The sequence below is a fragment of the Elgaria multicarinata genome, chromosome 1 (assembly GCF_023053635.1).
Source record: "Elgaria multicarinata webbii isolate HBS135686 ecotype San Diego chromosome 1, rElgMul1.1.pri, whole genome shotgun sequence".
Lineage (NCBI taxonomy): Eukaryota > Metazoa > Chordata > Lepidosauria > Squamata > Anguidae > Elgaria > Elgaria multicarinata.
In genome coordinates, this window is record NC_086171.1 from 170,264,167 (window position 1) to 170,286,121 (window position 21,955).

At 41.3% G+C, this 21,955-nt stretch overlaps 1 protein-coding gene across 1 annotated transcript in view; it reads right to left on the reverse strand.

Moving 5' to 3' along the window:
* The window catches only part of PLXNA2 (plexin A2), a 498,241-nt gene that overhangs the window by 101,360 nt on the left and 374,926 nt on the right, over window positions 1-21,955 (reverse strand). Inside the window, exons 13-14 of the mRNA XM_063142969.1 lie at window positions 16,047-16,198; window positions 3,695-3,812 (exon numbers count right to left, since the gene is read on the reverse strand). Of these exons, the coding sequence (XP_062999039.1) occupies window positions 3,695-3,812; window positions 16,047-16,198 (270 nt within the window). The remainder of the gene's footprint in view (window positions 1-3,694; window positions 3,813-16,046; window positions 16,199-21,955) is intronic.

Genomic DNA, 21,955 nt, shown 5'->3' on the forward strand with positions numbered 1-21,955 from the left:
TCATGATGTTGTCAACCTCCACTTATTTAAGCTTTATTCTGCCTTTTTTAAAAAAGCCCCGAAAATGCAATAATAATTATAAACAGCCATCAAAGAGGTGGAGTTTTTCTGGAATTGCAAAATATTGCAGCACCATTTACTGGCTGTATAAATGAAACATACGGAGCTTGCCTACAAAGGAAACAACCAGAAAAAAATGGGGGAAGCACGTGCATTGTTCTGATCTTAATCCTGCAAAGACTCCAGAAGAAGTCTTCCTTACATTTTGCTTCAATGTAGAGAAGTCCAATAACATAGCACTAGGGCCAGAATCCAGCATGATTTTTTAGTCATATGGAAGACTTTGTGCTTGGTCAATGAAGATTTCTACCCCTGCCCCAATTCTACATAATGTACAACTTTTAGATGCAGTCCTGGGCTGAAAAAGCAGGTGGTGTTCTTTGAACACCACTGCAGGAGGGATGAAAAATATCCTAATGACTAAATAAAATGCATAAATGTAATGTTTTTTGGTAATTCTCTCTCTCCTGCAAGCTGTTAATGTGCAATATTTTGCCAACAAAAAATAATTTTCCATTCTGGTACAATGTTCATAACAGTGACGAGAAGGCAGATGCAATCCGATTTGTCTATCAATTACTTTACAAATTGTGGACAATTGGTAACCACTAACATGTAATCAGCACAAAATCAATGAGGCCAGATTGCCTTGTTTAGGCAAAAATGGAAATGCAGAGAAGCCCCAGGTGTGACTTGCAAGCATATGAATAAAAAGGTTCATAATTAAATAACAGAAGGATGCAATGATCACATCAGGAATGGAAGGCCACAACAAGATCTCTGGATTAGTCAGATAAATTGAACCTCTATTGAATTAGCATCTATTTGCTACCTAAATAGAGAAATACACTTGCACATCAAGGAAAGATATGAGAGAGAGAGAGAGAGAGAGAGAGAGAGAAAGAGAGAGAGAGAGAGAGAGAGAGAGAGAGAGAGAGAGAGAGAGAGAGAGAGAGAGAGAGAGAGAGAGAGACATTGGAAAGAGAGAAGGGGGAAGGAGAGAGAGAGAGATTAGAAAGAGAGAAGGGGGAAGGAGAGAGAGAGAGAGAGAGAGAGAGAGAGTTACTCTTCAGAAGCTATCAAAAGAATAGTACTTCTTCGAGTAGCTAGACAAAACTATTCCACAGACTTCTGAATATAAGAGAATGAAAAGAGGCATCTCCATAGATTAATTCCAGTAAATTAAGTTCCAGAGAAATAAGGGTTCCCATTCTTTCCACTGTGAAAAGGGGTTGGAATGGGAGGAATTATGACCAGCATGATGCCTTTCTTTGCTTTGATAGCACAGAAGGAGATCTTAAAACTATTGCAAACTCACAGTTAAAGGCACACTTTGTAACAGAAGATACCTGCAAACATTAAGTCTCAGCATCTGTGCAAGATGCATCATCTTATAAGACTTGCAGAATTCATTTTTGTCTGACAAAAATATATACAAATAAACATACATTGTTCACATTGATTGTAAGCTCTTTGGGCTGTAAAAGGGCTGTAAAAGACATATAAAAGTATGTACAAGGTTCTAGTCCACAAGTTAGATTGCTAAAAACTACCAAATATCTAAAGACCAGTTAATGTTAGGGCCCCATATCATGTCTATCAATACTATTTATTAAAGTTAGAAACCATATTTATTTATTATTTATTTATTTACAATATTTATATACCACTCCCCATTCAAAGTTTCGGAGTGGTGTACAAGATAATATATTTTAAAGCATTACTTCTAATATTCCTGCCAGGAACACCAATTTCTCCTGTGACAAGTTGTAAGATCAAAGGAATTCTTTCCTCGAAAAGGAGAAAGGTGGGTTCACTGAGGGTTTCATAGACCTGTCCACAGACACACTGTTAGTCTGGATCAGAGCTGAGTTTCCTTTCTACAATATGGACTATGTGCATGTCTACACCAGGGGGCTGGAGGGGGAGGATCTTGCGATATGATGATCGTGAGATCCTCCACCACCAGTCCACACGGGGTGCGTGATGTCCCGGGGGGGATGGAGGACATTGCGCCCACTATTTTGTTTTTTGCTTTTTAAATTCAAGATGAGCGCAGGAGCACTCCTTCAAAAAGGTTTTTTTAAAATAACAAACAAACAAAACCCTTGCGCTCCCCCTGCAATGGGCATGGAGCTCCTGAAGAGCTCCGTGCTCCATGCCCGATTCCCGGCTCCTCGCGTTGACTCGCAAGGAGCCGGGAAGAAACTGAGATGGCTGTCCAGACTTCCAGTGGTCTCGTGGACGCACAGGGATGATCCCCGGGATATCGCTCCATCTAGCCATACCCTATGAGTACTGAAGCCTAAATTTAGTTTTCATCTACTATATGGTAGTAGAGAATGTTGTTTTATTTTCCCTTTTGACAAGCTGCTCTGCCATGGGGCTCCAGAGGGCCTCTTTAATTTCTCCCTCTCTGGCCACACGCCACACCTCGGCACAAACATTTCAAATCCTCCAACCAACTTCCCTCAATACAAACAAATTTATTTATTTATGGTGGGGACACTCGAATCTCTCCTAGTCTTTGACCAATCTTGCTGGATTTCGACTTCACTGCTAGATGGCCCATTCTCTCCCAGCCTGGCAACTTTCCATCCACATTTTGCATGACAGGCAGTTGGTCATGCTTTTTCACTGTTTTTCCTCAGATTCTCACACTAAAAAAGAAAATATTTCTACCATAGCCTATGCGCTAGAACTCCCCATGGACCTCTGTCTGAAAGGGCAACACTAACTTCCGTCTGTGTGTGTGTGTGTGTGTAACCCTTTTTCTTAGCAACATCTCATAATAAGCTTTGTTATGCACCAAACTCAACTAATCCGCTAGCAAATTACCATAGCTAACTATGTGCAAAATGTGGGCTAGATCAGACAAGGGGGAACTTAGCTATGCCTCCCAAACTGACTTTTCGCCCTTATGGGAAAAACGTGCAAAATATTAATGTTCTCAACCATAAATAGGGTGGCCACAATCACTTACTCCACTTTATCACTCCACAGACGAAAAAAAACAGGCATTCCTACCTGCTTGAGTAATAAAGAAAAAAGTGTGGTGGTCAAAGACACGTTCCAGAACAGTAGACATATTAATATAGCATCAAAAGACAAAAGGCATTGTGCCATGTTATGACCCACCTGTGAGGGCCACTGAAAATAGCTGGCCCTCCCACACAGAAACTTTTAATATTTATATACAACTTATCACATGGATAGTTGATCATCAGAAACCACAGTTTCTGGGTAACTAGTGCCACTGGTATGGAACCATGCTGAAATTATTATGACATATGTATTCATAGCCAAGAGCCATTCTCAATCATATTACAAAAGAGACTGAACAGAGTTTGAAGAAGAGTAGAACATTAACATAAGGTGACCGAAATGTATAAACAGCCACATCCTACTAGTTTGTATGCTAAATGTGATCACAGTATATAACCTAAACGTTTGCTATAACATCAAAGCATGAATAGCAAAACATTGTAACACTTTGAATATTTTTGTAATATTCCCCCTAAATATTCATTTGCCAGAACTGGAACTGACTCATTATTATTTATTTTATTTATGTATTAATATTTGATACGACTTTGCCAAATCAATTAATAAGAATGGCTGTACTCATACTTACCACAAATGTGTAATGCTGTGCAGATTTGGCCACAAATTCTGACTTGCATTCTCCAATGCAGAGAAGTGCAGGACCGGAACTGATTTCAGGCTCAGCCTGTCCCATTTCACACACAATTCTGAAAATGTAAAATGCACAATGAATTCTATGAAGAGATATTGCTATGAATACGCATTCCCCACCCCATCATTTTCATGCTCGATTCTCTCATCTTCTGAATGAACTAATTATGGAGTCTCTTTTCTTTTTTTCTTTTTGCGATGGAGCAATTTAAAGGGGAGAAAGTCAAAATTAGACATAATTATTGCAAGCTGTAAACTTGAGTGCTAAGCAAAACACAAACGGTAAATATATTAGACTATAGAGAAGAGAATGCAAAGTCCTTGAAGTAACGGATGAGTTCATTAACGGAACAATTCTCATTGCAGGTTACAGTTTAATCAGCAATAGGCACACATGCTCCAATGAGGTATGATGGACTTGACACGTTTGACCACAAGAGAATGCTCTGATGGTGCTGAGAGCATGAAGCCAGTAGAAGGGAACATAACTGACACAATGCAATAATAATCACAGATAAAACATCAAATGTGTCAAATTTGGGGGGAGAGAACTAAAATATTATGTATCGGCACTCAAACCAGTTAATGCTGGTGATGACATAGGTATATTGGATAGTCCTATTGTCAGACTCCTCTCCAAAGCATGGAGAATGTGATTATGGCTGTTGATCCTAGACCCCCATGCATTGAGCAGAATGTAGGAATGGACCTGGTACATGTACAACTGCACACATGATGAAGAATCATGGTTCCATCAGGGATCCTGTTCACAAGTATGGGCTCTGCCCATAGTTGTACATGCATTAGGTATGTTCCCATGTTCTGCCCTATGAGCAGAATTTGGATGTGGGTGCTGGTAGAGACACAGGGATCTGGTGTGGGACCAGTCACTATGATTGAAGAGGAGTATAAAAAGAGAGCTAGTATATGTCAATCTCTATTACTTTATGTTGGGTTTTCTCTACTATCATTCATCTTGTGCTGTCTATTATATGGGTGCAATTAGATGTGATGTTGCTTGACATAGGGCTAATGTCAACATTTAAGCTATTTCAAGAAGTAAGGATGAGCTGGGGTTGAATGTAATGCAAAAGGGTATCCCACAGCTAAGGCTACATTACATGTGTAATTCAACTGTGGGTGAATTTTGCAGCTAAAAACAGGTGCAGTTATCATGGCAAATATAGTTCTACTCACTTTAGCAAACTCTGCCCCATCTCCATGACGCCTCATATTGGGCAAAGCTACACCCAGAATCTATACTAGTTATGCATTAATTGTGCTTCATCCATATGATTTCCCTTTGCTCTTAGGTGGCTAATTCCATTTTGAATGCAGGACACTCCTGCACAAGGCGACTGATTCCATCTGGCAACCCCACTATTCATGTACTGTTTAAACTTTTGTCTTTAAGTGCTTGCTATTCTGATGTTATCCAGGTGACACCACCTAATATCTTCAGCTTTTGTTAGCCTTATTCGGCACAAGACTTTAGGCTCCCATTTTGTCTAAGGAACAGCTTTGTTTAATTCAAAAGTTTGCATTCTTTTTCGCCATCAAAGTGCCAGTTGTAATAACAAGTATTGCTTCTATGGATGGGCAAAGACAAAGCTGTTTACTCCAAATATTAATTGGGCCCCTTCAAGCCTTCTAGGCAAACATTGAAACCCTCAAGAGGGTGTTGATGTTCAAAAGGATGCTTTATGGCGCTCAATTCTTCCCCCTTCCACCACCCTGATTTCAAGCTGGAAAAGACACTGCCTGCAAAGATCCACTTCAGGTTTTTTTTTGGGGGGGGGAGTGTGGGAAGGAAGAGGAGAGATGTACCAGGCCTCTCCCATCTTTACTGAAACCACAAGTGGAGCCGCCCTCTACCCTGTTCTTGCCTGCAAAGTGAGCTTTTCTCCTTTGGTGATGAAGATGGGGTTAGTGCGTGTTGGTGAAAGCAGAATTGAGGTGGTGTGTGCTGTCCACCCCAATTCTGTGCAAGCACCACAACTTGGTTTCTTTCATCACCCCTAAGTGCCGAACTGATGGCAAATCATTCATTATGTGAAAGCACAGTGACAGCATCACCCCATACTGTCCTACCATTTTCTGCAGCTTTAGTAAAAATCCACTCCCACACAGAAACTTAAATCGACAAAAAAACACTGTCGGTAGAATGCTGAAAGAGGCTTAGCATTAAACACGTAAATGCTACCAAATGTGAGATCTGCTATCACTGCACATCAACACAAGCTCCCCATAGAGAAGCTGCCCTTGGAGAATCATAGCAATTCTTATGTCTGCCTAATCCTTTGTATGATCTCCTCTATCATCATCTTAATCATGGATTATGTGTGTGCCTCTTTCTTACTCTGATCAAAACAGAGCTTCTTCCTTCTTCAAGTTCACACACTAAATGCAACAGGAGCAGTGATTCATTTTGGTCATGGCACATTACAGGTGTATAAACAGGCTAAAAAAGAGTGGTGGTGGGGACTCGCACAAATTCCTCTTCTCAAATAGATTTAAATGGGGATTTGAATTGGCTTCAACAGAATATGCTGACACTGTCCAATTTAAAAACACACACACACAAGTATATTATTGTAGCATCATCCCGAGAGAATAAAGTACATTAAGGGCACTTTTATGATTGCTATACCATCCGCTTAGTTTGCAGCCCATCCTAAATTTGTGATGGCACTACAGTATTGCTGAAATCAGGATGAACATTTGGGTAGTGAATGAGCCAATTCAGATGAACTTACAGCAACCTTCCCCAACCTGGTGTCCTTCAGAGGTTTAATTTCGATTGCAACTCCAGAATTCCTGACCATTGGTCATGCTGGCAGGGGGTGTTGGGAATTGAAGTCCAAAATATCTGGGGGGCACCAGGTTGGGTAAGGCTGATATATAGGCTATGTGTGCTATGGTAGTAGGATTTTACCCACCCACCCCTAGCACATCTGTTGCTCTTCCAGGCCTATGGCTCTCCATATGTGAATGTCACAATTGCATGGTCGTTGTCCCCCCCGGATTTAATGTAGGTGAAACGGATTATCTAGATCCATTTCAATCGGGTTTCAGGCCTGGTTTTGGAATGGAAACTGCCTTGGTCGCCCTGTGGGATGACCTCTGTCGGGAGAGAGACAGGGGGAGTGCGACCCTGTTGGTTCTCCTGGACCTCTCAGCGGCCTTCGATACCATCAACCATGGTATCCTTCTGGATAGGTTGTCTGAGCTGGGAGTTGGAGGTACTGCGTTGCAGTGGTTCCGCTCCTACTTGGATGGCCGATTCCAGAAGGTGGTGCTGGGGGATTATTGCTCCGTGGCTCCTAAGCCATGGGGTTCCACAGGGCTCTATTTTATCCCCTATGCTGTTTTAAAATATACATGAAGCCGCTGGGGGAGGTTATCCGGAGATGTGGACTGAGGTGTCATCAATATGCGGATGATACCCAGCTCTACCTTTCCTTTTCATCAAACCCAGGTGAGGCAGTGGCTGTTCTGAACCAGTGCCTGGGCACGGTAATGGACTGAATGGGGGCTAATAAACTGAGACTCAATCCAGACAAGATGGAGGTACTGTTAGCGGGTGGTTCATCTGTCCGGCGAGGTGATGTTTGCCCTGTCCTGGACGGGGTTGCACTCTCCCTAAAGGATCGGGACCATAGTTTGGGGGTGCTCTTGGATCCAGAACTGTCACTTGAGGCACAGGTGAACTCAGTGGCAAAGAGCACCTTTTATCAGCTAGGGCTGATATACCACCTGCGCCCTTATCTGGACAGAGATAGCCTAGCTACAGTTATCCATGCTCAGATAACCTCTCATTTGGATTACTGCAATGCGTTATACGTGGGGCTGCCTTTGAAAATGGTCCAGAAACTTCAACAGTTACAAAACAGGGCAGCACGGTTACTAACAGGGACTGGCCGACGAGACCACATCATGCCAGTCCTTTTCCAGCTTCATTGGCTGCCAGTCCAGGTCCGGGCCCGATTCAAAGTGCTGGTATTAACATTTAAAGCCCTAAACGGCTTGGGGCCAGGCTATCTGAAGGAACGCCTCCTCCCGTATGTACCTGCCTGGACACTAAGGTCATCCTCAGGGGTCCTTCTCTGCGAGCCCCTGCCAAAGGAAGTGAAGCAGGTGGCTACCAGGAGGAGGGCTTTCTCTGCTGTGGCACCCCGGCTGTGGAATGAGCTCCCTAAGGAGGTTCACTTGGCACCTACATTATATGCACACACACACACACACACACACACACACACACACACACACATATATATATATATATATATATATATATATATATATATATATACCAGGTGAAGACCTTTTTATTCTCCCAGCATTTTAACAGTCTATAAATAAATTTTAACTTGGTGTTTTAAATTTGTAATTTTGCATTGCTGCTGTTTTTATCTGGTTGAGCTTTTATATTGTATTTTATATTATGGTTTTATACTGTTGTTTTATACTTTGAATGTTTTTAATTTTTGTGAACCGCCCAGAGAGCTCCGGCTATTGGGCAGTATAGAAATGTAATAAATAAATAAATGTGGTTTGATGCTATGCATGTTTGATTTGTCACATGTAACCCCTATGCAAAGAAGATGCCCATCCATGGATGGATAACTGACCCATAGACAAGACGAGGTTGACAGAGAAGGTCGATGTGATTCCTCCCCCACCCCCGCATCCTATATGTTCGCCCAAATTAGTCTTTCCATCGTAAGAAACACACACATGATGATCATGATGTCATTTTTTACTGGACTGCACTTGATAAGACTACCAACCTTCAAGTTTCTCACAGTTGTTTAGCCTGATCACAATCAAATTTACATTGAAGTAAATCCCAGTGATTTCAAACTACAGAAGAAAACATTGCTCAGTCTAATCTTTGCCATTTGGTGTGACTTGAAAAAAAGAATCCACGTTTTTCGTGGAATGAGATTCCATTCTTTTTAGCAGACTCTAGTTATACCTGACTTTTCAGCCCTCCATTGGTAGAATTACGACCTTTGAATAATAATACACAGTTATGACATCCACAGGCAAGTAGGAAATTAAAGTTGGGATATTAATTGCTATGGTTCATCTGCTCCGAGATAGAAGTGCTAATCCATTCCAGGCCAAAACCGCAGGTATCCTGTCACAAAATGATGCTCTTGGAAGAGCTATAGGGGGCTGATAACTGGGTTAAGTGGCCTTTTAACCAATATTAACCTAATTGCTGGCTGATAGATAGCATAGTTAGAACATGGTAAATCATTACTGTCTCAGAATCCAGTCTGCCCACAGAACCCTTAAGAGAGTCCTTTTATCTGGATTCATCTTGAAAATGCAGCCAACACTTGCTGTTATCTGCCTAGGATAAATGTTTTAATGATGTTAACAATCTTTGAAAGCTTGAGAGCTGTAATTAGAGTTCTGATTATAAAATCAGGGTTTCATACTATCATCAAAAGAGGATAATTTTAATAATCCTCCATCTCTTGTCCTAAAAATAAAATGGAACTCTACAGTGTATAAAGTATAATGGCTGTGCAAACCCATTCCTACTATAGCTTATGATGGCATTAGTGCACGACCCCAAGCTATTACTGTAATAATAATATTACTTTGCTCTTCTATAAAATCTTTTAGCCAGGGATCTAAAGGTACTTTACAAGCACTAGGCCACCCACAGCACTTTGGGCAGGAACAATAGATAAATACAGCTTTGCTGGTTTTTGAGAAGAGACAGCTGAGGTACTTAGCAATGAAGTGATTTGCCTAACATGAGTGAGAGATAGGATTACAATTTCTTGCTGCAACCATTTGAGCTTCCTCCTTTCAGCACGCAACTCCTTTGCTGAGGGAATGGCGTTTTATTTTATTTATTTATTTATTTATTTCATTTCTATACTGCCCAATAGCTGAATCTTTCTGGGCGGTTCACAAAAATTAAGGCGTTGGCTTAAAATAGGCGTTGGCTGCCTATTTGCTATCAGGTCAGGTTTAATGTTTTTATACTAGTATACAAAGCCCTTAATAACTTGGGACAAGGATCCCCGAGACAACGCCTTCTTCCTTACCAACCTGGTCGGTCGCTGAGGTCATGCTCAGGAGTTCCACATGGACCTATGCCTGATTAGAGTCCACCAGGAGAAGAGCCTTCAGTGTAGTGGCCCCCTTTCTTGGGAACTCCCTTCCCCTAGAGGTTATGCAGGCACCAACACTGTGTTGATTTTGGTGCTTCCTTCAAACAGCTCTATTCCAGGAAACATTCCTTAACTTTCAGCCACAGTTTTTATTGGCATTTGTTTTTTAAAAATATAATTTTAATATAGTGTTTTAATCTTTTTTTTTTTTACTGTTTAACTTCTTAGATTCACTGATCCAGAATCTGTTTTAGATATGGAGCGGTATAATTTTTTTGTAAATAATTAAAATAATAAATAAAAAGGGGTGCAATTGAAAAGATGGTTTGTGCTTAGTGCTTTTAAAGTAGTTATTCGGTGCAATAACATGGGTCATTCAAGGCGCAAATTAATAGCCCTGGATGCATCAGAGAGCTTTGGGTGCAAACAGAGGTCAAAAGCAGCGAAAAGGAAGGGGTGTTGCTTAGCAGCCCAGTGGACCCAAATAAGGTTCCTTTTAGCCTGAATTTCTTGTGTATAAAAGACCGATTTGTTCAGCTGTTTTATATTTCTGACTGCTTAGCCAGGGAATTATCTGTTTATAGATGAGTAAAATTTGCCAGGCCTTTCACTTTCTGGATTCAATCTGCTTTATTCAACCACTTCTGCTAACGAAAACTCCTGACAGGACGCATAGAGAAAAAATTCTGAGGAGGTCTTCCTGCCTCCCACCCTGCCACCAGTCCTCCTGGAATTATTAGCATTTACCAGTGACATTTTCTTTAATATGGAATTGTTGCAGCACAAAGTTCCTTCTCTACAGCTGAACTGGAAATGAAGGTAGTAGAATTTATTATGCCACTTCAGAGTGCAGGTGGTGGGGAATCACATTTTTTGATTCTCCTCTGTGGTAAACAATAACACCCATAAGTAGTCAACAACTACCACAGCAGGGACAGGGATAGGCTAGAACCTTTCTCCCTCAGGTATTTGTTTTCTATGTGCATGGTACTTGGAGAATCATTCAAGAATGCCATATCCTACTGCAATCTAAAGTGGTGAAGTCAGTCCATTCTATCAGCTTATTCTGTTGTATGGCCAGGCCTAAAACTTTACAGGAGTTGATTCTAATACGTAAGCACTGCTGACCTGAGTTGTAAGCAGTTGAGATGATCTTAGCTTTCGTGAAACCAGATTGTCTAAAGTATCCTCCTGAACCTTGCCAAACTTCATTATTCAAAGGAGAAACCAAGCTGAGGAACAGACACTGGCCCAGTTCACACAATCACGTCTCCTTCCATACATGCCTGCCTAGACCCTAAGATCATCTTCAGGGGTCCTTCTCCTGCCAAAAGAAGTGAGGTGGGTGGTTACTAGGAAGAGGGCCTTTTCTGCTGTGGCATCGTGATTGTAGAATGAGCTCCCTAGAGAGGTTCACCTAGCATCTACATTGTATTCCTTTTGACCCCAGGCGTTTTAGCATCCTAGTCTTTTAGCTCTGCTGTTTTAAAACTGCATTTTAAATCTCTGCATTGCTGCTAGGTTTTATTTTGGTTGTACTTTTATGATGCCGTTTTAAGCTTTTATATTTTATATTGTTTTTTGCTGTATCCTGGGATTTTAATTTTTGTGAACCACCCAGGGACCTTCAGCTATTGAGCAGTATAGAAATCTAATGACTGCCCTGAGTTCCTGAGAGTAGTAGACCAAAACATCTGGAAGGTTACAAGTTGCCCATCCCTGGATGAACTGAAATTTAACAAACTCATTTTGTATAGGTCACCAGAGTGCCACCAAGTAAGAACTTGCTGCTCCCAACTTGGTACCAATATAAAACAATGTAGTGAAATGCCAGGCACTGGGCTCTGTATCCTCTCTACTTCCCACATTATGATTGACATGAGGTGGGAGATTTCCTAGCTAATAGCATAAAAGAAATCACAGCAAATAATTACACAGTTAAGATCCAGAAGCCATGGCCACTAGTGATCCAGTTCTGGAATTCTGGCATATCTATACCATCCTCAGAAAGTGGCATATATCTTAAATGTTTGCATGTTAAACTGCATAAAAGACTCACCTGAGGCATACTTCCAGGTAAATAGGTATAGGATTGCAGTCTGAAGCTCTAATTGAATTGTCACAAACCGTTCACATTTCACTGCCATCTTACTCTACCTTTTACATCATGCATCTGATGAAGTGAACTCCTAAGCTTATGCCATAATAAACATGTTAGCCTTTGAGATGCCACAGGGCTCTCTATTATTTTTGCTGCTAAAGACTAACAGGGCGGCCCCTCTGGAAATGCTTTTAGTTGGGAGGGATGCTTAATGTATTCTTTCTTACCTTATCATGCATGGGTGAGCATTTACAGACATGCTCCTCCTTTCAGTACAGTGGTGTTGCATTCCCCCCCCCTCCCTGCCACAAAAACAAACAAATAAGCAGCTAACATGGGGGACATGTGTCACAGGGGAAGGGTTGTTTGCCCGGCCTTTGTTACATGCCTATTTTCTAATTTTCAGCTGACATTTTTCTTAGTGAAATAAATGAATTGACTCCAGCAGAGGCCTATTCGGATTAAACTGCTGTCACTGCCTCACACGCTTAACAAATGGCTGCCTGCATCTGGCAGCACGGCGGGATGCATTCCAATTGGAGCAGGGAGGAGGCTGAGTGTAAACCGCAAGGTACTCATCAGGAAAGTTGCTTAGCAAAGCAGGAGCCCAGACTTGGGAGGGAAACAAAATGCTTAATAAAAGTTTTAAAGGATCATTTAATCCCTCAGATAAAAAAATAAAAATAAAAAAAAATCAGTCTCTCGGTTCTTAGTTGGTGCAAGCTGGCCTAAATCATTGGAGCGCTGTTGATTTATACTAGCTGAGAATCTGGCCTGACAGGTACAGGGTTTTCGTTTGTGCAGTGCTGTGGAACAGGAAAGAAGGAAATGACAGGAATATAGAACTATGCGTGTTGTTGTGCTGGAAGGTGACTCCAGAAGTCATCCTGGCACTGAGGCAGGGTTAATTAAGCAAAAACTATTAACAGCAGTTGTTTTATTTTCCCAACAGTGTGCCATTTAGGTCATGTTAGCCCCAAGAAAACTATGGTTTTGCATCAGAATGTCTAGGAATCTCTTCAGATATTGAGAAAGAATAAGGGCATGTCTACATGGGGCGATATCTCGGGGACTGCCCCGGGATTGTCCCTGTGCGTCCACATGACACACAGCAGATCCTGGGAGCAGGGAGGGACCATCGCTCCCTTTCCCCAGAATATCGTCCTACATTTTAATCACTGTTTTTCCTGTGGTCTCAGGATGATCCCGAGATCACGGGATGTGTGGCCCACTGTTATGGTTTTGTCCTGGCTCCTCGCAAGTAACCACGAAGAGCCGGTTGCTGGGCATGGGTCACAGAGCTCTTCAGGAGCCCTGTGCCCATCAAGGGAGGGGTGGGGGAAGCGGGATTTTTTTTAAAACAACAACAACCACTGACTTTTTCGGTGGATCGCTCCTGCGCTCATTTTCGATTTTAAAAAATGGCGGGCGTGACGTACTCTTCTTCCCGGGACGTCGCGCGCCGTGGCTAGACACCCTGGGACGATCCTGGAAGCAGGTAAGTCTGGGATCGTCCCACCTCCCTCCCTCTACACTGTATGGTGTAGACATGTGGAACCATTTCGAGCTCCCATTTCAAAATCTTACCACGTATTCAAAGTGCATAGGAACATGGGGCCATTTCCAAGCAAACATTGGAACATTTTGAGATAGAGCAATGTTCCCATGGGAGGAGAGTGCCAGAGTATTTTGAGCAATAACTGGTCCAGTCATTTGGGGTGGGGGCTGTAGCTCAGTGACAGAGCACATGCTTTGGATGCAGAAGGTCCCAGGTTCGATTCCCGCATCTCCATGCAGAGCAGAAAAAACTGCCTGAAAACCCAGAGAACCACTGTCAGTCAATGTCAACAGTACTGGACTAAATGGTATAAGGCAACTTACTATGTTCCTATGGCCCCAAAGGGTTATAAAACTGTATAGTACTTTCCCCTCAAACCAGTGTTCCTTCATACCCCAAGTACCCTCCTATAACAAAGCCCTTGCTTTTTCTGTGATGTATCAGGCCTCCTGTTTGTATGTGCACACACAGATGCATGTGTGCAAGAAACGTTCCACTAAAGGAACACTGGAATAGTTAGACCCCAGTTAAAGTGCTCAGAAGAAAAAGTGAAATGCTGTAAGCTCAAGATTTATTTTGGAGGGGGGAGGTCTAAATGACTGACTTCAACATGGTGAATGCTCTCATCACCATAACTTGTTGATATTGAAGTTAAGGAGATTATTACCATTCAGGTTGTTGTTGTTGTTGTTGTTATTATTATTATTCCCACATTCAGGAGGTTTTAAACTGAAGAAAAAAGTGCACGAGTAAGCTATCTGTAAGCTTTGAGTTAAAAACCAGTGTTTCTCAAACTGTAAAAGCCACAAGAGGGATGGTTGAACGACACTGGCAGTTGGGATGGGGAACAAGTTAATAGTGAAAGAAGGGGAGAAGAAATGGCAGGACATGGGTAAAAAGACTTTGAGACACATGTGGGGGGGGGGATGGAGAAAAACAATGTAAAATATACAGGGAGCCCCAACCTATTTTGGTCATTGGATGCATTAAGAATGTTATGTGTGTCATGGGCACACATAGCTGCCATAGAGGGGCTTGCTCATTCATAAAATAGCTGCCATGGCAGGCATGGCCAGCCACAAAACACTCATTTCCCAGAAGGCAAACTGGTGAGAGTAAAAAGAATCCAAGAACCCAAGTACAAGGCAGAGGTTTGAGCCTCGTCTGAGCTTCAAAATACAAAACCACTATTTTGAACCCAAATACATTATTATTATTATTATTATTATTATTATTATTATTATTATTAATAATAATATTTATTTATATATAGTGTCATCCATTTTCATGGTGCTGTACAGAACAAAATATCCCAAGCCACAAGTGCGCAGCCTAGCTGGACCATTGGGAGACTTTGGCAGAGAGAGAGAGAGAGAGAGAGAGAGAGAGAGAGAGAGAGAGAGAGAGAGAGAGAGAGATTGTTTGAGGCTGGAGGCTTTGGTTTGTCTGCAATGACTTAGAGTGAGAGACAACAGAGGCTGCACAGACAACCCAGAGACATCTATTGTAACGTAGCCCCATGGTGCTGGCATGGAACGCAGGGCATTAGGAAGAGGGTCTCAGAGTTGCATGTTTGTGCAGGAAGTAGAGAGGAGTTCAAAGTCTGGATGTGCCAAGTGGTGCCAACACACAAGCCTTGAGAAGCTAATGTATATAAGTGAGAAGTGTTCACTGCCACAACACCCACCCTAATGTTAGAGTAGAGAAACTTGTGACAATCATACACAAGTTTTTTTTAAAAATTGAAATTTAAAAATAAAAAAGCCAGCCATCCGGCTGGCCAGTAGCAAACCCCATTAACCACAGCAGCAGCTTGCAACGAGTGAGGATACAGTCAGAAAAGATATTTGAGGGAAGGGGAGACTGTATCACACAGAGTATAGCAAAAGCTTTGAAGTACAGCAAAAGCTATAAAAGTAGGAGTGAGTGAAGTTAGTTTCAGATACATTGAATGTCTCACTTGTTCTTTATTTCAGCGATTTTAACATTAAGATGTTATGTTTGTCTTAAATACGTGCTGTGACCAAGGCTATGTTCGGGTGGTCACCCCCCCCCTTGGTGCTGGACATGCCCACTTGGGGGCCAACCATGTTGTCCTCCTTTTCGGTTTCCAAAATATGGTCACCCTAAACTAGAGTCATTACCAAATACATAACGTTATTTAAAAGTATGACTTGACTAGTAGCTATTTAACACCAAGATCTGGCTAGTAAAGTGCTTTTTACACACATGTAAGAGGTTCACTGCTTATTCTTATATTTATTACAGTCCTAAAACACTGAATGCCACAGTTTATATACTTTTCCCACTAATGATTCACCCAGGTTTATATGTTTATCCTACTGAGATTACCAGTTGGGATTCCAGATTTAAAAACCACCATCTACCATTCTCCGAGCATAGGTATACTCAATTGCGTTATGGTTGTTACAAGCTAAATGTTTAAGTGGTCTTTAGTTCACATAAAGGCTCAGGTGGAGATATGAAAACTCACTGCTCAGCAATAATGTACTGGTCTTCCAGCGGAGTGCACTCTACACCAGCCACTTGAACATTGTGGGCTATCTCAGAAAAGTCCAGGCCCAGATTGACTCCACGAATTGTCACTCGTGTTCCTCCTTCTGGTGGGCCTGACATGGTTAGGATCTGGAAAAGGGAAGCAAAACACAGGGTTTACAATAGAACTAAATATAGCATACTTCCTAGAAAGCCAGAAATTATTTGGTAAGAAAAAGAAAATGTGGTTCTGCAAGTGGTTGTGGAGAACGCCCAGCTTTCAATTCTCTCCCCTGCCCCCCACCAACACATACACTGTAAGTATGGGATCTATCACTGAGCAAATCACAGTATTTCTGAACCCCACTGGTCCATCTAGAAAATGGGTATTTCATCTCTGTTCTTTGAAGTATAATGTGGAGTATAGTAGTTCTTTGGAGTGTAGTATGAGACCGTAGTGAAAAGATAGGACCATACAAGTCATGCGGCAGATGAATCCAGGATAAGACATTCCTTCTTAATGTGTAGTTCTGGTCTAAGTGTCTTGGTGAAACAAGAACCACACATGCAGCCATGGATTGTCAATGGGAACTCTAGTATAAAGTGGTATAGATCCTGTTCAGATGACATGCTAAGCCACAGTCATTAAGCATTTTGAGCTAAGCATTACGGCTTAGCATGTCAGGTGAACCATTTCAAACCATAGTGGTTATATAACTACAGTTTAAATACAGGCCCTTTCTACACCTAAGGATTATCCCAGGCAAATGGAGGGATCATCCCTGCCTGCTCCCGGGATCCCCTGTGTGTCATTTGGATGCACAGGGATGATCCCAGGGGAAAAGGCAGGTGCAGAAACAGCCACACTCACTAACCATTTGCTGCAAAAGGGTTAGCAGCCTGACCATGGCTTAGTGAGTTGTCTGAACAGGCCCACCATAGTAAATTTTGAAGAACAGGAGCTCACCATGTAAGTGTGTGTGTGTGTGTCTGCGCGCGCACACACATGCAGAAGCAAAGAGCAGCATTATATACCCAATTTATTAAGAACAGCATGATGTCAATCTTATACACAGTTTCCTGAAGTAAGTGACACTGAACTCAGGGCTTACTTCTGACTGCACAGAACCAACTGGTAAAACACACTGAACTTTAACAAAAGATCCCCAGCCAACTGAAATGCAACCTTAAGCTTTTAAGTATAAAAACTCTCTCACAAACTATAAGAAAACTTGAAAGCCTCATCATTGCCATTCACTTGTTAGAGGGAGGGTTCTTCAATTACCTTGCTCTTTAGCAGGTGACATCGCTGCTCCTGCTGTGAAAAATGTCCTGGAGCTGTGTCCCCCTTGTTTTCCCTCCACCACTACACTAATGGTGGTGGTACAGCATGAACAGGAATCAGCTATCTCCTATTCATCCGTCTGTTCCACACCTCTTCTGTTGCAGTGCCAATTTGTCCTTTATTATCCCTGTTAATACACTTAAGTTTTCTATACACATGCCACAATAATCTGAGGATTATGAAATTGTTTTGGATTTAAATAAAGCTAAATATTCAAAATCTGTTCCCTCCCCAACTCCCCTATCACTGATCTTACAAAAAATAGTTAACAGAAGAAATTTGTGGCTAAGTGAAAAAAATCAGCAAAAAATAACAAAAAGCTGCAGCTAATACGAGGGACAAAGAGAAGCATTTGTCCAATATAAAGAAAGGCTACTGTGGGAAGCCCAGTACATGTTTAATGAGGTACTATGCAAAGATACCTGGAAGTGAAGCATCAACTGGGACAGAGTATGTAATGAAGTGTGAGCTGCCCAAGACATCTGCAGTGATTTCAGGTGTGAGTCATGTGAAAATCTGTGCATCTGAATATACACTCTGTGAATATTACACAGCCAAAAATACCTTAATGGCTTGTGGCTGTAAAAAGTAACAGTTGTAGTTGGGCAAGAATATTCATTGGAACAAACCAAAATGTCACAAAATAGCAAGCAAGTTTTTGAGTTCTCCAGAACCCTTCATCAGCTGAACGTAAATCAAAACGGATGGGGGAAGAAAGCAGGGGAGAGAAAAGCTGGCTTGATGTTGGACCCACAAAGTCTGCATTATAGTCACAGTCCTAATATGGAATGTAGGAGGAGATTTCAGATTTAGGTGGATCACTGTCTACGAGGTGCTAAGCAGCTGTCAGGTTGCACCTATGGCTGCCAGGACAAAGCAGCAAATAATTATTGATCCCCCATTTTGAAAATATAAAATCCAGCAGTTAGGCAGATTTGTCTCTATCTGTAAGTGAAACATGCAAGTTCTTTGTGAGGCACCAAAAATAAATAGGGAAACATGGCTGTTTGTATATGATCAATGCTAGGGATTAATTTTAGGTTCTGAAGTAGTTAAATGGTTGACAGAAATCAAATTGTTTAGAATTGTCTAGTAGTTGGAGGGCATATAACCTGGAAAACCTTGACATATTGGTTGGTCATATAAAGGTATTGCACAGCTGTGGACCAACATAGCTTCCTCTTGGAGAATACAAAATTTAGCTGTTCACAAAAGAAATCTTAAAACTGAAAGAAGATATTTTTCTACCACCTGAAGACAGACCAATCTCATCTTTCTTCGCTTTTTGTGTAAAATGTCAGTTGATCTCCAGTCATTGCAATGATACCATGCGTCTTATGCATGTTAGATAATAATTTCTTTGTGATTTAAAAACCCTAAACCTAATGAGATAAAAAGATTAACAAAATCTAAGTTGTCACCCCAAATATATAGGAGGCTGACTCACAGACCAAATTGCTGCCTAATTCATAATTTCTTATGCTTTTATAGTTCCCCTAAAATTCTGTGATATCGTTCCATATTTAAATTTCCTCACACATCTATGGGAGTGATAAAGTTATTTTATTAAGAAAGGGAAGCTGAAATTCTCACACTTTCAGCAAGTAGTATTTAAAACATCACTTAAAAAGAGTAGTAGGCTTCCATGGAAAGGGCAGGAACTGGTAATCATTTCTATTCGTTCCACATCTTGACAATTTTTGCTATTATTATGTAGTGAAGTAGGAATAGGCCAGTTTTTCAGGTTCTGTGGATGTGAGCTAAGGCATGTATAACCAAATGCAGAGGTTATTTCTCTACACTGCATCACTTTCAATGGGATGTGCATTTAGATGTGCATCCCAGTGTGAAGGAGCATTGGCCCAGTTATCTTGGCAATGCTAATACATTCCTTCTTCCTCAAAGCCTTACTCCCCTGCATACAGTGTCATTCCCTTTTGCAAATGGGTGTGAAAAATCACCAAAATGTTTGGGCTCAGTTCAGAAGGATGTGTGTATGGAATTTATTTCATTAAACACAAGTACAAAATTTATTATTACTATTATTATTATTATTATTATTTATTAATTATGCCTCTAGCTCAGAACCTGGCACAATCTTGGTCAGTTCCTTTTGTACTGTAGGATATCCTTTAGGAGAGAACTTTCTCATCTTTATTCCTTCAAGAACATTGTATATTTGTTCAATACTGTGACTATTATACTGTAACAGCACTATTGTGCAATCAACACACAGAGACACATGACATGAGGAAAAGAGGACCCAATGAGTGTATGATGCCATCTATACACATGTACTTTACAGAGTAACGAATTAAAAAAGCAGGTCCCTTCCCCAAGGAGTTTATAATCGAAATTTCAACAAGAGGGGAAAATGACAACAGGAAGAAAAGGAAAAAAGGAAATGGGTAGACAAGAGCTTTCCACATGGTAGAAGCAACTTCAATGATATTTTATTTTGTTGCACTTTCTATAGTGACATATTCTGACCCCACTCCAGCTGATCATCACTCCAATCTGGGTTTAAGCACACAATTATTCAGCAGCTGTGCCAAATACCACCTGTTTCTTGTGCAGATGTCGCAGACCAGATGTGAGCGTTAATTTCATCCCAATACACAACAGATCCTTGGACGGCATTCCCAGTAACCCCATCACTCTTTTTAGCCTTCACTAGACCCCATACTGCACTTCATCTTGCAATTTTCACATCTGCTGTAAACATGAACCAAATAATTGTGTCCAAATCTGAAGACTGCTCCATTTATCGTAATCATTCCTAGCCCGGCATGCGGATCTCAGCCTTCTCAGCTTCTGAATCATGCCTTTAACAGCCGTAGGCGGCCGCTTCTATGCCTACTATGGTAGAAACACAAGAAATCTGGTGGGAGGCTGCATGCAGCTGGTGGTTTGTGGCAGAAACGTCTGCTGGGGGAGTAGGCCTGGCTTCCTTTTTATAGACTTTTATAAAAGCTAGTAACCTTAAAAAGCTTGACAGTTACTTTGGAGAACTTCATTAAGCTCCACTTTGGACAGGCTTTGAATGTTAAATACCACATTTTATTAGGGAGCAAGGCATTCACACCTCCTTAAATGTCTTTTTGAAACACTAAAAGGGGGAGTTTATTTCATAAGCTGCCTATTTATAGTACACCTCTATCATAGCCACTTCAGCTCCTAGTCTAGAAAAAAGGTACCTTCTATAATATCTCCTGATGGTATGATCAAAATTTGGCTATGTGCTTAGCAATAGGTGGATCAGAACATACAAAGCTAATTTCAGGCTCTGTTAGTGTTTTGCAGTACAATTTGGGTAAACCCTTTATTGCATTCCTTTAAAAAATATGTAGGACCAATTCTCAGACTCTTTTAGACAATGGTTTTTCATTAAAAGCTACAATTAGATTTTTGGGCCAAAGTGACTCATGTTGGTACATCATGCTCTGGCTCATGCAAATATTACAGTTCATAATGTCTTGGAAATGTTTTATGATATGGGGAGAGTTGCAGTCTTATGTGTGTTGGACCAAGTGATCTTTGGAAGCCAGGGAACATAGCCCTCCAGATGTTGTTGGATTGAGATTTCCATCACCCCTTGCTTTTGGATATGCTGCCTAGGGCTGATAGAACTTACAGTCCAACATCATCTGGAGGGTCACACATTTCCCACCCTGCCATGACCTGTAATTATATACACGAAGAGTGGGCAAATTCAGATTTTCTTCCCCCAAGCCAATGGGGGCTACAGGCCCTGCCACTGCCAAATTGCAACAGAATTTTGGCAGCAATTTGGTAGCGGAAAAAAGAAACCCAGAAAGTGTGATTTTGCATTAAAAGAAGGTATGCACCAAATTTTAAAAGGAAAATGGTTTGTTCTTTTCTGCCACCATGCACTGCCAAAATTCATCAGCAATCCAGTATTGTACTGGTAGCAATTTGGGGAATCAGGGAGCAGAAAAAAAGACAGGAGGTTGGATGCAACCCACTGAATACATGTTGCCCAGCCCTGTTAAACACACTTACCTGGGAGTAAGTTCCAGAATTCAATGACCCTGTTCAGATGACACGCTAAGCCACAGTGGTTAAGCATTTTGAGTGAACCATTCCTAACCATGGTGGCTATATAACCACAGTTTAAACATGGTCACTATCCATTTGCTGCAAAAGGGTTAGCATCCTAACCATGGCTTAGCGTTTCATCTGAACAGGGTCATTGGGGTTTGCCTTTGAATAGACATGCATAGGATTGCAGTGTTAATTTCATAAAATCAGAAAACATTTGCTGGATACCTTTAATGACAATGGAAACAAAACTAGCTGATACTGCCCTTGGTTTTGAAGTGTAGATTCGGAACTAGTATTTCTGTTTCAAATGTTTCCAGGAGCCCCCATTCCTCTTTCACAATAGACATTTTCATGTAGTGAAGAATGGCTAAAAGAATGCCCCCACACAATCTGTGACGGAGTTCTGAGCTACAGTCCTTTTATTTTGTAAGATTTTCTGCTATTCATGAAGAAAAGTCAAATTAACGTAGCATTATTATTATTATTATTATTATTTA